Genomic DNA, 16,181 nt, shown 5'->3' with positions numbered 1-16,181 from the left:
TGGAGCCCAGGGAGGGAATTGGCAACAAATTTCTGTGAGTCCCAGGCTAGATCCTTTTATCTTCTTCCCACTTTAGGGCATTTGAAGACTTAAGAGAGCCATCACCATCAAGCTGAGGTGGACAATTTCACCAAGAATGGGCACGAGGAACCACATGTGCTGGAAATCTCTTCTTTGAAGGGGGCTCTTGAGAAAATTGTAGAACAAATTTTTTTTTAAAAAAAGAGAAGGCAAACATACAAACAAACAAATAAGTAAATAGTGAAGGATTTCTATACAATTTGCGAGAGACTCACCAAAACTACGCTACAGGACAGTTAATAGCATTTAATGAATCCAGTAGCATTCATTATTCTCTGGTTGAAAACTAGTCTGAAAAACACATTATTTTGTGGGTTGTATTCTTTGGAATGCACACACACAAAAAATCAAGATGGGGTTGTGACATTAAAGACCTATCCTTTTTAAAAAAAAATATATGAAGAGATCCTTAGTGCCACTAGCAACAGCAATCGCATTAGAAGAAGGAAAGGGAGATAGAAAGACAACTTATAACAAGAAACCTGACATAAATATCTTTTGCGTGAATAAAAATGATATACCCAAAGAGGACATCAAGGAAATCTGTATTAAAATTTTAAAAAGATCAGATTTTATCCTAATTTCCTCATCAGTCCCCTATAATTTTGATCACTCCACATTCTTCCTTTCTCAAAAAAAAAAACCTTCCTAAGTGACAGCAGCATTTGGTAATGGAAGAAAAACTGAATAAAAGGTATTGTAAGTCTCTGGCCTTTTTTTTTTTTTTTTTTTTTTTGGGTCGTCTGGTGCCAACCTGCTTTCAATAGGCTGTAATTGCCTTAAAAATCAGAGAAAAAAAAAAAGGGGGGGGAAGAATGGTGAAAATGTCCCCCCTTTTGGAAGAGCTGCCCAACAGAGACATTTTCAAACAGATTCCAAAATGACGTAAGTGTTGGAAAGCGATCCCTCAAAGAAATTTACAAATATTCAAATTCAGGAAATTTCCCAATATTCCAATATTGGGAAAAGCATAGCAGGGGTATCACACCTTGCTCCACCTGCCCATAGCAAACTGATACAGGTTTTTACAGGTAGGCTACACCTAAATATAGAAACTTTAAATCAAGAGGAGAAATCAAGGCGGCAAAACCATAGAATGAATGACGGGGGGGAAAATCTTGGTGAATGCTGGTGGTCAAGATGCAACTGAATGTGAATGAAAATTAATTGTATACTTGTGGCATCTATGGAGCAAATTAAGAGAAGGTTATTGTTATCCTTTTATTTTTTTAAAGAAATTAAGTGGAGGAGGAGGAGGAGGAGGAGGAGGAGGANTGGAGCCCAGGGAGGGAATTGGCAACAAATTTCTGTGAGTCCCAGGCTAGATCCTTTTATCTTCTTCCCACTTTAGGGCATTTGAAGACTTAAGAGAGCCATCACCATCAAGCTGAGGTGGACAATTTCACCAAGAATGGGCACGAGGAACCACATGTGCTGGAAATCTCTTCTTTGAAGGGGGCTCTTGAGAAAATTGCAGAACAATTTTTTTTTAAAAAAAAGAAGGCAAACATACAAACAAACAAATAAGTAAATAGTGAAGGATTTCTATACAATTTGCGAGAGACTCACCAAAACTACGCTACAGGACAGTTAATAGCATTTAATGAATACAGTAGCATTCATTATTCTCTGGTTGAAAACTAGTCTGAAAAACACATTATTTTGTGGGCTGTATTCTTTGGAATGCACACACACAAAAAAATCAAGATGGGGTTGTGACATTAAAGACCTATCCTTTTTAAAAAAAATATATATGAAGAGATCCTTAGTGCCACTAGCAACAGCAATCGCATTAGAAGAAGGAAAGGGAGATAGAAAGACAACTTATAACAAGAAACCTGACATAAATATCTTTTGCGTGAAAGAGGACATCAAGGAAATCTGTATTAAAATTTTAAAAAGATCAGATTTTATCCTAATTTCCTCATCAGTCCCCTATAATTTTGATCACTCCACATTCTTCCTTTCTCAAAAAAAAACCCTTCCTAAGTGACAGCAGCATTTGGTAATGGAAGAAAAACTGAATAAAAGGTATTGTAAGTCTCTGGCCTTTTTTTTTTTTTTTTTTTTTGGTCGTCTGGTGCCAACCTGCTTTCAATAGGCTGTGATTGCCTTAAAAATCAGAGCAAAAAAAAAAAGGGGGGGGAAGAATGGTGAAAATGTCCCCCAAATTTGTGCATTAACCCTTTTGGAAGAGCTGCCCAACAGAGACATTTTCAAACAGATTCCAAAATGACGTAAGTGTTGGAAAGCGATCCCTCAAAGAAATTTACGAATATTCAAATTCAGGAAATTTCCCAATATTCCAATATTGGGAAAAGCATAGCAGGGGTATCACACCTTGCTCCACCTGCCCATAGCAAACTGATACAGGTTTTTACAGGTAGGCTACACCTAAATATAGAAACTTTAAATCAAGAGGAGAAATCAAGGCGGCAAAACCATAGAATGAATGACGGGGGGAAAAATCTTGGTGAATGCTGGTGGTCAAGATGCAACTGAATGTGAATGAAAATTAATTGTATACTTGTGGCATCTATGGAGCAAATTAAGAGAAGATTATTGTTATCCTTTTATTTTTTTAAAGAAATTAAGTGGAGGAGGAGGAGGAGGAGGAGGAGGAGGAGGAGGAGGAGGCAAAACTATAAAAGAAGCCAAGGACATTTATTTCATGTCTTTATTACTTTTTCACAATAGTAAAAAATAAATTAGTCATAAGCAAAAATACCTTTTTTTCCTCACTGGCGAATATGTATACAAATATTAAAGGATGCTGTACAAATACAGTCCAGGTGCTGAGCATATAAATCCTGAACTAATCTAGAGGTCCTTTTAACTTATACATCTCTCACTTTTGAACACAAGAAGCCATTTGTAAAAACAGATGATTAACCATGGAATTAGAAAACATACCCACTAAATATGGATTAAAGCATGATACTGATATATTCAACATGGTATAGAATTTCCAGGCTAAAAGCTGATTAGTATTACCAAAAAAACTGGACAGACATGGCAGTGGAATATATAAATAAATACAATTTTAGTCCCTTTTTTTGTTTGTTAAAAATACACCACAAAAAAAATCACTTTCTAAATAATAGAACTATTTTGTTGTAGTGGCTTTAGAATACATACTTTCCTATAAACATCTTATATTTACAAATATAAAAAAATAAGTTATAAAAAAGTATATCCTTCTTTATTTTGCCAGATGGAGTTAATTTTAGGTTAATTGGCACAGGGAATGGGAGGTGAGTCTCTCATTCTGCAAGTTGCCTAAATCTGGCTTAGTTTTCATGCCTCTGTTGAACATTGATGAGAAATCTCGCTAGCTTCGTATGGATCCGGGCATAAACAAAGCTAATTTTCTCCAAACCAGGGGCTGGTCTTGTTTACTGCAAAGTCAACTGTGATCTGAGCTAAAATGAGGGTTGGGGGAGAGGTGAAATGAGTAAAAATCTTTTCTTCTTGAGCTAAAATCAGCATCAGAAATGAAATCTGAGTTCCTAATTCTTCTTCTCTTCGAAATGAGCAAGACACGCCCTTGAGATGTCTATTTCTGGGTCCAGAAATGAAGGATGCTGTGGGAGATCTACCCTGATTCATTTCTCAGTGGCTGGATTGGAAATCAAAAGCAATCACTTGGTGATATAAACATAGTTATGTTGAAACCCAGAATAAGGGAGCTTGTTCTCCACTTCTCCAAGAACAGGGAATGGAAATGACAGAACTCAGCAAATGTTCTTAGCCCAGATGGAAGTCTGGTGGAACGATCCTACAAATGAAACATGGAGGCCAGAAACGTGGGTACCTTAAACTTGTTCCATAGCTGAAGAAAGGAATGTGGTGAACCTGAAACAACATGCTTGTTTACTGGAAGACAACTGAAATAATTGGGGGGAAAAAACCACTCCACCATTCTGCAAGAGTTGTGGGGTGAGGAGGGGAAGGAATCCATTTCTACATAAAACATTCCTCCCCTGCACAGCCTTCCATGAAGTTGCCTTTTCATAAGTCAAAGAGAACATGGGTTGGGTAGGTCAACTTGACTCAAGTCAAGCCAACCAGGAGTTGTTTGCATGAGGTTCTTCCAGATCTGTCCCTGCCCTTCAAAGAGTTTGTGAGATGCCAGGTAGTCTTGCTCGGATAACATTTCTAACCTAGTCAACAGCTAATGGTCAAGTCTCTTTGCCAGGGGCAGTACCCAGTCAGATGAGCTTCATCAAAAGTGACAATGCAAAGACCTCTCCCACTTCATCCCAGAAGTGCCAGATTTCTATCAGCCCCCGTGCCTTCTACTGTCGATTAACAACCGCAATGACTTACGACGTAAATTCCAGTCCCAATTCTGGTTGTGAGTTTGAAGACCACCTCTCTTGTCATGCATCCTGAAGAGCTGAAAAACTAGGTGAGGGACAACAGGTTGACATGGAGAAAATCTATGAGGTTGCTAGGAGTCATCAATGACCTGATGGCAGATCATCCATCCATCCATCAGCATGTATCCTCATGCCTAAAGCTTTGAAGGTCCAGCGTTACAGCATGGGTTTCCCCAACATTTTTATTACAGTGTGTGTTAGTGATATTCCCCCAGAGGTGCTTCCATCACCCCTTCAGAGGTGCCCATCATTATGGGGGGAAAAGAACCACTCTTGGAAAGGTAGAAGTGTTGTGAAAGCAGCTTGCGGGAGCTGAGGCACAGGTCAGAAGCCCGGGATGGAGCAGCTGTTATCGCCTCCCCAAAAAGCCCGACTGCCGATTCGCCACTCTGGAACAGGATATGCAGCAGGCCGTCTTGTAATAGGTGTAGACGCAGAGGCGGGCTTGCACCACAACGTTGCAGTTGTAGTATTTATCTTTGCAGTTTTCATCTGGAAGCAGAACATCAGAAAGAGCTCTTAAAGCAGGGGTCTCCAACCTTGACGACTTTAAGACTTGAGGGCTTCAATGCACAGAATTCAACAAGACTGCAAGGTCTGGTCCAGGCGATCATCAGGACCCTGACCGCTGACTCAAAAGCTGTCTGTCTCTCTCTCTCTGTGTGTGTGTCTATCCATCCATCCATCCATCCAACCATCCATCCATCCACTCATCCATACATTCATACAGGAATCTATCTATTATCTATGCCTATCTATCTGTCATCTATTTATCATCTATCTTCCATCCATCTATCTATCTATCCACCCGTCCATCTTTTCATTCTAATTTTTTTTTAAAAGAGAGATACATTTAGCTCTGGTTACAATCATCTATCCATCTATCCAAGAACTGCCTTCGTAACCTCAGGGGCATAAATAGATTTCTTTCTTTCTCCACTAGATGGAGATCCATGGTTAGAAAAACAAGACCAGGTTTCTTACCTATGTCAGGCATGCAGTCCTGGGTGTTGCAGGATTCCTTTTCCACCAGCTTCAGCTGGGAGTCACATTTGGTACTTGGGGACATGTCATCTGACAGACATCGCACCTCCCGGATTCGGAAGCCGCCTTCGCACGACTTGGAACACTGCAAAAGCAACAAGCAAAAGCATTGTGGTGAGGTTGGGTGATCTATCTATCTATCTATCTATCTATCTATCTATCTATCTATCTGTCTGTCTGTCTGTCTGTCTGTCTGTCTGTCTGTCTGTCTGTCTGTCTGTCTGTCCGTCCGTCCGTCCGTCCGTCCGTCCGTCCGTCCGTCCGTCCGTCCATCCATCCATCTATGTATCTATCTGTCTGTCTGCCTGCCTGCCTGCCTGCCTGCCTGCCTGCCTGCCTGCCTGCCTGCCTGCCTGCCTGCCTGCCTGCCTATCCATCTGTCTGTCTGTCTCTTGAACTGCAGCTTCTAAAACCTGCATTGCCTCCTCTAAGTCTGGGAGTCATACTTAACCAACTGATTTAACCAATTCCTTGTTTTGAGAACCCAAGCTGCAAATGTAAATTTTTAATTCTGTGTGAGACTCAGCCTCAGCCCGTGAGGCGATGTGCAGAGATCCCCACTGAGCTGAGTGGTTCTTCAGATGACCCTGGGCCAGTCACCCGTTCTCTGACCGATTCCCTTCCTGAGATTAGGCTAAGAACAGCAGAGTGAGCCAAACTGAGTTTCTGGGAAGACCAAAAGCTGCAAATGTAAATAATACCCTGGGTTATTATATGCTTACCTTAATCAGTGCATTTATCTTTAGTCTGCAAACTATCTCAAGTGTTTCTGAGAGTAATGTTCTTAATGTACATTTTTTTAATTAAGCCAAACCTTAAGTTTGCATTTTGGTTCCTGCTGCGACTGGGAACGCAGCAAAAATGCCACTTTAGACAGCACAGAGAGAATGGACTGATTCGACCAATGAGTGGTGAATAAAGGAAGAATTTATGACTGCAGAAACAAGCAGTGAAAGCAGCAGAGGCCAGAACAAGACCACATTCTTGCTTTATGACCGAAGCATCAAAATCTACAAGGAGCTAACTTCACCCGCAATCTTCCCATTTTTAAATTATTTGTTAAAGAACGTTTTTATAGCATTAGAACTTAGACTTATATACCGCTTCACAGTCCTTTACAGCCTTCTCTAAGTGGTTTTTCGGAGTCAGCATCTTCAATCAAAATAGAGCTGGAAGGGACATTGAAAGTCTTCTAGTCCAACCCCCTGGCTCAAGCAGGAGACCCTATATCATTTCAGACAAGTGGCTGTCTAGTCTCTTCTTAAAAACCTCCAGTGATGGAGCGCCCATGATTTCTGGAGGCAACTTCTGTTCCACTGGTTAATTGTCCTCATTGCCAGGAAGTTAATTCCTTAATTAACCTTAATTCCAGGTTGCTTCTCTCTTTGGTTCCAACCATTGTTTCTTGTCCTGGTGCTTTGGAGAATAACGTGACCCCCTCTTCTTTGTGACAGCCCCTCAAATACTAGAATACTGCTATCATGTCCCCCTTAGTCCTTCTTTTCTCTAGACTAGCCAAACCCTTGCCCCCAACAAAATGGGTCCTCATTTACCCAACCTCGGAAGGATGGAAGGCTGAGTCAACCTGGAACCAGTCAGGATTGAACTGCTGGCAGTGCGTAGAATTAGCCTGCAATACTGCATTTAACCTCTGTGCCACCACGGCTCCTAAGCCCTGAGTCCAAAAGTTCAAAAATAGCTTCAGCATCAGCAGCACATTGTACAAGTAATCCTTGACTTACGACCACTTGTTTAGCAACAATCCGATGCTACAACACTGAAAAATACCACAATCAGCCTTCACACGTATGACCATCATAGCCAGTGGTGGGATTCAAATATGTGAACAACCGGTTCTCTGTGTGGATGCCACTTCCGGAAATCTATTCTGGGCCTGGGCAACAAAAAATTAGCTACCGATTCTGTCGAAGTGGTGCGAACTGGCTGGATCCCACCACTGATCGTAGCATCCCCACAGCCAGGTGCTCAAAATTTGGGCGCTCAACAACCAGCATTTATTTACAACAGTTGCACATCCCGGGATCATGTGATCTGCAATCTTCCCATTGGGCCACCGTCAAGCAAAGTCAATAAGGGAAGCCAGATTCACTTAACAACCGCATGGTCCACTTAACAACGGCAGAGATTTGCTTAACAATCGTGGCCCCCCAAAAAAAGGTCATACAATCAGACTCACTTAACCACAGGCATCCTGGTCCCCAATGTTGTCGTACGTTGAGGACTACCTGTACTGTGGCACAAAGAAAGAGTGGGAAAAGCACCGAGGTACATACAGCGCTCCATTCGGTACTGAACCACTTGGCACCACAAGGTTTGAGGTTGCAGGTCTGCTGGCTGGGGGGTCTTTGCAGGAAGGCGCACTCGTGGGGATTCAGCATCTCGAAGTGGTTCTCGGTCTTCCGGATACAGACGACCTCCCTCTGCTGGGTGCCACTGCCGCACTCGATGGAACACTGGACCGGGTGACAAAAGGGCAGAGACAGAGATTATACAAGGTGGACAGCTCAACCTTTTTGAGATAACTGAATAGCTGGCAGGAGTGAGTATCGCCAATGTTACTAGAGGAAAAATAGAAGGAAGAAACTGCTTTTATTCGAAGCAACTAAGCACCTAAAATCCTTAAGGAGCAGGATTAAAGGAGCAGAATATAGAATAACAGAATAACAGAGTTGGAAGGGACCTTGGAGGTCTTCTAGTCCAACCCCCTGCTTAAGCAGGAGAGCCTATACCGTTTCAGACAAATGGCTGTCTAGTCTCTTCATAAAAGCCTCCAGTGAGGGAGCGCCCATGATTTCTGGAGGCAAGCCATTCACCTGGTTAATTCTTCTCACTGTTAGGAAATTTCTCCTTAGTTCTAGGTTACTTCTCTCTCTCCTTTGTTCAGTTTCCATCCGTTGTTTCTTGCCTTGCCTTCGGCTGCTTTGGAAAATGGGTTGACCCCCTCTTCTTTGTGGCAGCCCCTCAAATATTGGAAAACTGCTATCATATCTCACCTAATCTTTTTTTTTTTATTATTAAACTAGATTAGACATGGCCAATTCCTGCAACTGTTTTTCCTGGCCCACTCTGGATGGGTGACTCCAATTAATTTTGAACAATGTAGAACAGGGTTTCTCAATCTTGGCAAGCTTGAAGATGGGTGGGTGTCAACTCCCAGAATTCCCCAGCCAGCCAGGTGGCTGGCTGGGGAATTCTGGGAGTTGACACCCACCCACCTTCAAGCTTGCCAAGATTGAGAAACCCTAATGTAGAAGCTAACCACACCTCTTAAGACTAGCCAAAAAGTGACAAAGTTTGCTTTCCTATTCCTTCCACAGACATTTCAGCCAATCTTCAGTCTCCAGGGAGGGAAGTCGGAACCGTCAGAAGGAATTGCAAGTTCACATCATTTCTGCACAATCAATGTTTGTTTCAGCCATTAGTCATTAGACGCCCTGACCACCCAAGAATATGTATGCAATTGTGACTGGATCAAAAGAAGGGATCCAATAGCTAAACAACTTGATTCCTAGAGTTTCATCTGAAGATTATCGTGTCATCTCTTGAAACAGCTTTGATGGAACAGGTGAACATGTACATGTTCCCAATTGAATATTTTCTGGAGAAGCAGCAGCAGCAATCCAGGTTTAGATTATTTTTCCCTCTTGCCTTTTTAAAAATCATTTTTCCCCACTTGTCATGTTTTTATGTCCAAGGCTTTGATGCTCCCTTGGATCCAGTTTGGATTTCCTGGGTGTTCTGGACAGTCAGGAATCACATATTCACAATGCCCTGATTTGATGAAGTGACCACTATTAAAATAAGTGTGAAACCTGGAAAATCACTGCAAGAATATTGTGTCCCATTTTTAAAATAACCATACGGTGAACTAAGCCAACACAAAAACAGCATCTCATACCTTGAATAGCAATTATGAGAAAGCAAGAAAAATAAAATTAAAAAATACTTCAGTGGCTAATCCAAGAACCATTGACTTTTGATTTTAACACTTGCTTTGTTTTTCTGAGTTCATTCCAGCTTAATTTGCAGCAACCAGCACCAAGATGCCTGTGTCTGCTCAAGATCTGTTGCAGGCATCTTACTTTAATCAGGAGGACTAATTGATTCTGCTTAGAAACAAAATAAACAGGCTGTTTGATAATTCAAGTTTAAGAAGCACTCGTTTTCACAGAACACTAGAATCGGTTTGCAAGACTCCACCAAATGTGATTGCAGTCATGTGGCTCCACAGAAACCAAAGCTAGGCAAAGTTATTTTCCAGTATGTTTGACCTCTCATTTAATGTGGGAAAGGAAGGAAGGAAGGAAGGAAGGAAGGAAGGAAGGAAGGAAGGAAGGAAGGAAGGAAGGAANTTCACCTGGTTAATTCTTCTCACTGTTAGGAAATTTCTCCTTAGTTCTAGGTTACTTCTCTCTCTCCTTTGTTCAGTTTCCATCCGTTGTTTCTTGCCTTGCCTTCGGCTGCTTTGGAAAATGGGTTGACCCCCTCTTCTTTGTGGCAGCCCCTCAAATATTGGAAAACTGCTATCATATCTCACCTAATCTTTTTTTTATTATTATTAAACTAGATCAGACATGGCCAATTCCTGCAACTGTTTTTCCTGGCCCACTCTGGATGGGTGACTCCAATTAATTTTGAACAATGTAGAACAGGGTTTCTCAATCTTGGCAAGCTTGAAGATGGGTGGGTGTCAACTCCCAGAATTCCCCAGCCAGCCAGGTGGCTGGCTGGGGAATTCTGGGAGTTGACACCCACCCATCTTCAAGCTTGCCAAGATTGAGAAACCCTAATGTAGAAGCTAACCACACCTCTTAAGACTAGCCAAAAAGTGACAAAGTTTGCTTTCCTATTCCTTCCACAGACATTTCAGCCAATCTTCAGTCTCCAGGGAGGGAAGTCGGAACCGTCAGAAGGAATTGCAAGTTCACATCATTTCTGCACAATCAATGTTTGTTTCAGCCATTAGACGCCCTGACCACCCAAGAATATGTATGCAATTGTGACTGGATCAAAAGAAGGGATCCAATAGCTAAACAACTTGATTCCTAGAATTTTATTTGAAGATTATCGCGTCATCTCTTGAAACAGGTTTGATGGAACAGGTGAACATGTACATGTTCCCAATTGAATATTTTCTGGAGAAGCAGCAGCAGCAATCCAGGTTTAGATTATTTTTCCCTCTTGCCTTTTTAAAAATCATTTTTCCCCACTTGTTATGTTTTTATGTCCAAGGCTTTGATGCTCCCTTGGATCCAGTTTGGATTTCCTGGGTGTTCCGGACAGTCAGGAATCACATATTCACAATGCCCTGATTTGATGAAGTGACCACTATTAAAATAAGTGTGAAACCTGGAAAATCACTGCAAGAATATTGTGTCCCATTTTTAAAATAACCATACGGTGAACTAAGCCAACACAAAAACAGCATCTCATACCTTGAATACCAATTATGAGAAAGCAAGAAAAATAAAATTAAAAAATACTTCAGTGGCTAATCCAAAAACCATTGACTTTTGATTTTAACACTTGCTTTGTTTTTCTGAGTTCATTCCAGCTTAATTTGCAGCAACCAGCACCAAGATGCCTGTGTCTGCTCAAGATCTGTGGCAGGCATCTTACTTTAATCAGGAGGACTAATTGATTCTGCTTAGAAACAAAATAAACAGGCCGTTTGATAATTCAAGTTTAAGAAGCACTCGTTTTCACAGAACACTAGAATCGGTTTGCAAGACTCCACCAAATGTGATTGCAGTCATGTGGCTCCACAGAAACCAAAGCTAGGCAAAGTTATTTTCCAGTATGTTTGACCTCTCATTTAATGTGGGGGAAAAAGGAAGGAAGGAAGGAAGGAAGGAAGGAAGGAAGGAAGGAAGGAAGGAAGGAAGGAAGGAAGGAAGGAAGGAAGGAAGGAAGGAAGGAAGGAAGGAAGGGAAAAGGGGGAGGGGAGGGAGGAAGATGAGAATGGGGAAAGGAAGGAAGGAGAGAAGGAAGAAGGGAGGGAGGGAGGAGAGACAGGAGGCAGGGAGCAAGGGAGGAAGGGAGGAAGGAAGGAAAGAAAATGAGAATGGGGAAAGGAAGGAAGGAGAGAAGGGAGAAGGAGAGACAGGGGGGAGGGTGGAAGGAAAGAAGGAAGGAAGGAAGGAAGGAAGGAAGGAAGGAAGGAAGGAAGGAAGGAAGGAGGGAGGGAGGGAGGGGTTTTAAAAAAATCAGAGGAAAAATATAAGTAAAATTCCCCTGAGTGTACCGTAATAAAGAAAAAAAGAACTAATAGGATTGTGACATGGGTGACTATTTGAAGGGGAAGCAGGTGAGCTTGTAGCTTTTAGGAAAGAAGATGTTTTTCTTAGGAGAACTAAGACAAAGCAGGTTAGCCAAAGGCAAGCCCTGAATCTCATCCAATTTCTTTTCCTCCGTTTAGCTAATTCATTCTATTAGATTCCGAGGAACCACAAATCCACTCTCACCCTTTACAAGGAGCAATGAAAAGCAGGGAATTATGGCACCTATTATTTTCCAGGCCAATATTCCAACCTTGAATGCAGCTCTCTTCATCTTGTGTTGCAGTCCTCTGATCAAAGCATGCATTCCCCCCCCCCCCAAAAAAGCATACATTACAGCAGGCGGTTCTCTGATTCCGTACATTTTTAAGCACGTTCTCCCAGGGGCCGAAGTGAGGGCGTTTCTTTTGTAGGCTTCTCCTACCCAAATATTTGCAAAGCCCGTGTGGAAGTGAGGTGGAACCAGCTAGAGCCTCAGAAAGACCACAGATTGGCAGGAACCCAAGTGGGTAAAGACCTCCTTCCCTTGTGGCAGCCGTCACACAAACGGTTTTTTTTTTTTCTTCTTCTTCTAAAACAGAAAGTTGCAGCTTCTAAGCAAAACCGACTTCCGTGAAGGTGAACATTTTTGCTACTTCTCCAGCAATTGAGGCGAGAATTCAGGTTGGCTGCTGGCTTCTTTAAAAGAAAAAAAAACAGCCCTCAAGTCCTGTTCAGTCTTTTGGAAGGACAAGCAATCCACCAGGGTGTTGGACATGGACTTCGGGTCTGAAAAAAAGCTGATTTTGGCTTTTTGAAGATCTCTCCTGCAGCTTTAAAGGTTAAATATACAGACGTGGTATTCTTCCTGAAAAAGACAACTCCAATAATGTGCCGTTTTCTAGGTCACTTGAAAGGCTACGATCTCTAAAGAGTTTGGGGTTTTGGATTAGCCTAGCCTAACCGACTCTTATTTTAAAAAGGGACTGTTGTTTATAGGCCAAGTATAATTTTTGTTATATTTGAATAGACGTAGATCAGCTGTCCCAGCGAAAAGTACAGGCTGTTCTGAGCAAAGTCAACACACGTGATAACTAAAACAGCCCAAACTGACCCAAATCCAGAATAACAAATGTTTTTAGTATGGTCTGGTTAACAGGGATGGGGGGAAAGGATAACTCAGCCTAAACCCCCTCCCTTCTGCATTGATGATGTTCCCTAGTTGGGTCATGAAATGTGTGCAAGAAAACTGCCAAGCTCAGAGAGCACCAAGTACCCCACAGTCCTCCTCCTCCTCCTCCTCCTCCTCCTCCATTATCTACTGGTTTCAATGAAGAAAATGAGGATTTCCCTTTTGGGTAAGTGGTCCTATCAAATTTACCTTTGTCCTTTACCTCAGGGGTCTCCAACCTTAGCAACTTTATAGACTTGTGGATTTCAACTCCCAGAATTCCTCAGCCAGCCAGAATTCTGGGAGTTGAAGTCCACCAGTTGTAAAGTTGCCAAGGTTGGAGACCTCTGCTTTACCTGTTCCAATTTCCTGGACACAGATGCGAATATTTGATTTCCTCTTCCCTTTCTTCTCTTTCTTCTTTTTATTGTGTACCAATCAGGTGATTGACTGAATTGAGCTGATTTATCTGAGTAGGCTTTGAAACCACCATTATTTTTGAGATGCCTTAAAGGCTCACACATTTATCCTGATGTAAAGGCTCATAAATTACATCTACTTTTCAACGGGGACACCAGCAATCATAAACAAGGAACCAAGTTGCACAATTTTAATAAAACTATTTTGAAATGGTAACCATCTGCTTTCAATACGACATTGTGTCATTTTCTATGCTTTTCAACCTTACAATATCGGCATGTGCCCATCTGTTGCAGAGAAAGAGATTATAACTAACAAAGGAGAATTAAAGTCTTGTGGGTTTTAAAATACTCTTGGGTGCCTATTCCTGAAGAATTTATTACCTTGGAGAAATAAATTAGAGGCCTGGGGCAAGAGGGTAGATTTATAGATAAACTCAACATGGACGTCTGGAGTTCAAACATAATTCCAGTTAACAGCATTGTAAATTGTGGGTCTCAAAGCAAGTTAATTCTTAGGGGAGCAGTTACCCAAACGAAAACTTTTGGCTGTGCAAAAGTTGTGTTTTATTTTCAGGAAAAAATGTTTGTGCAGTGGAACTGAACTGTTGGTGCTCAGCAAAGGCTAAGCAGCTGGCAGATGTGAGTATCGCCAATATTATTAGAGGAAAAATAGAAGGAAGAAACTGTTTTTATCAAAATCGACTAAACTCTTAAAATCCTTAAGGAACAGGATTAAAGGGGCAGAATATAGAATAACAGAGTTGGAAGGGACCTTGGAGGTCTCCTAGTCCAACCCCTTGCACAAGCAGTCAACCCTATACCATTCCAGACAAATGGCTGTCCGATATCTTCTTAAAAACCTCCAGTGTTGGAGCATTCACAATTTCTGGAGGGAAGCCGTTCCACTGATGAATTGTTCTCACTGTCAGGAAATTTCTCCTTAGTTCTAGGTTGCTTCTCTCCTTGATCTACAACTGGATCAAGCTGAATCTATCTCAAGTGCTCACTTTGTTCCAGGCAGAATGGGGTCAAATGGGTAATAAAGACCCTCAATTGCAGGGTCTTCCCTCAGATCTTGCAATGGTACTTGCTTAAAAACAGGGGTGTCCAACCTTGTCAACTTTAAGACTTATGGACGTCTGGATGCTATGATGATCGGAACTCTTGAGGACCAGTTGTAAGTCTCCCTTGGACCCCTCCATCACCAACCTGAATGGTCCCCTAATAAATGGTCCTAACCCAAGGACTATCTGAAGACATATTGCAGGAGTGGAGCTCATGGCTCTGACTTTATCTTTTCGGTGTGAAAAGACTAAATTTACAGCAATATCCTATTTCTGGCTCTGCAGTGTTCAGCACAGGATCACCTGTCTTGCTGAAATCCAGGGATGTTTATCATGGTTAACATTTCAGCAGGAGCGTCTCCAGATCCATCTGGGGTGTCATCAGATTGGAGGACCGGAATGAGAAGAGTGGAAAATGGGGCTACTCTCCCCCCCTCAGCTGAGAAATCAGCAACAGATGAGCCCTTCTTTTTAAATGGGCCCCTTCCAGCTTTCTCTGATAAGACAACCAGCAAAATCTGGCTAGGTTCTGCCACATCTGCATTGCAGCTGTTCTTAAGACCGCACAGCATTGAGAATTGGTGAAAGAGCAATTCTAGTTCTTCTCTCGTCTTCCCACCTGCTCTCGGGGGTGTGCAAGGACTTTCTTACATCGTGGCCTTGAGACAGAACTTAGTTCTCTTGGCAACCATTCCAACTAAAGGTACAGATTTCCCCTGTTCAGTCATGTCCGACTGTAGGGGGCAGCACCCATCTCCGTTTCTTGGCTGAGGGAGCCAGCATTGTCAGAAGACATTTTCTGTGGTCATGTGGCCAGCATGGCTATACACCAAAGTCACACAGAATGCTGTTAACGTCCCACCAAGGTGGTACCTATTGATCTACTCACATTTGATTACAGAATAACAGAATTGGAAGGGACTTTGGAGGTCTTTTAGTCCAACCCTCTTCTCAGACTGGAAACCCTATACCAGACATGTCAAACTCGCAACGTCATGTGACATCGTGTGACGTATCAGGACTGTTTTGCCATTGCCAGCAATGTGGTGGGTGCGGCTTCCGCGTGACCCGTCCGGCCCATGGGCCAGCAGTTTGACACCCCTGCCCTATACCATTTCAAATAAGTGGTTGTCCAGTCTCTTCTTAAAAACCTCCAATGTTGGGAGCATTCACAACTTCTGGAGGCAAGTTGTTCCACTGATTAATTGTCCTCACTGTCAGGAAATTTCTTCTAGTTCTAGATTGCTTCTCTCCTTGGTTAGTTTCCATCTGTTGCTTCTAGTCCTACCTTCAGGTGCAACAGTTCTGTTGCTTCTAGTCCTGCCCCTGAGATCTTGGAAGGCTGCTATCATGTCCCCCCTCGTCCTTCTCTTCATTAAACTAGACATACCCAATTCCAGCAACCGTTCCTTATATGTTTTAGCCTCCAGTCCCCTGATCATCTTTGTTGCTCTTCGCTGCACTCTTTCCAGAGTCTCAACATCTTTTTTACATCGTGGTGACCAAAACTGGATGCAATATTCCAAGTGTGGCCTTACCAAGGCCTTGTAAAGTGGTATTAACACTTCATGTGATCTTGATTCTATCCCTCTGTTAATGCAGCCCAGCACTGTGTTGGCTTTTTTGGCAGCTGCAGCACACTGCTGGCTCATATTTATTTGCATGCTTTTGTACTACCAGAGGGCAGGGGCAAGGGAACAGGAGCTCACCCGTTGTGCAGTGCTTGGGTCTCAAACCCG

The 16,181-nt window shown here is 42.3% G+C and overlaps 1 protein-coding gene across 1 annotated transcript in view; it reads right to left on the bottom strand.

Moving 5' to 3' along the window:
• Positions 1-4,569: 4,569 nt before the first annotated feature.
• THSD4 (thrombospondin type 1 domain containing 4) overlaps positions 4,570-16,181 on the bottom strand; it is a 121,855-nt gene continuing 110,243 nt past the window's right edge. Inside the window, exons 16-18 of the mRNA XM_029285324.1 lie at positions 7,802-7,981; positions 5,448-5,592; positions 4,570-4,955 (exon numbers count right to left, since the gene is read on the bottom strand). Coding sequence (XP_029141157.1) covers positions 4,813-4,955; positions 5,448-5,592; positions 7,802-7,981 — 468 coding nt within the window. The 3' untranslated portion in view covers positions 4,570-4,812. The remainder of the gene's footprint in view (positions 4,956-5,447; positions 5,593-7,801; positions 7,982-16,181) is intronic.

Source organism: Protobothrops mucrosquamatus, unplaced genomic scaffold (assembly GCF_001527695.2).
Source record: "Protobothrops mucrosquamatus isolate PMUCROS unplaced genomic scaffold, P.Mucros_1.0 scaffold1508, whole genome shotgun sequence".
NCBI classification, from domain to species: Eukaryota; Metazoa; Chordata; class Lepidosauria; order Squamata; family Viperidae; genus Protobothrops; species Protobothrops mucrosquamatus.
This window is presented reverse-complemented; position numbering and strand designations above follow the sequence as displayed.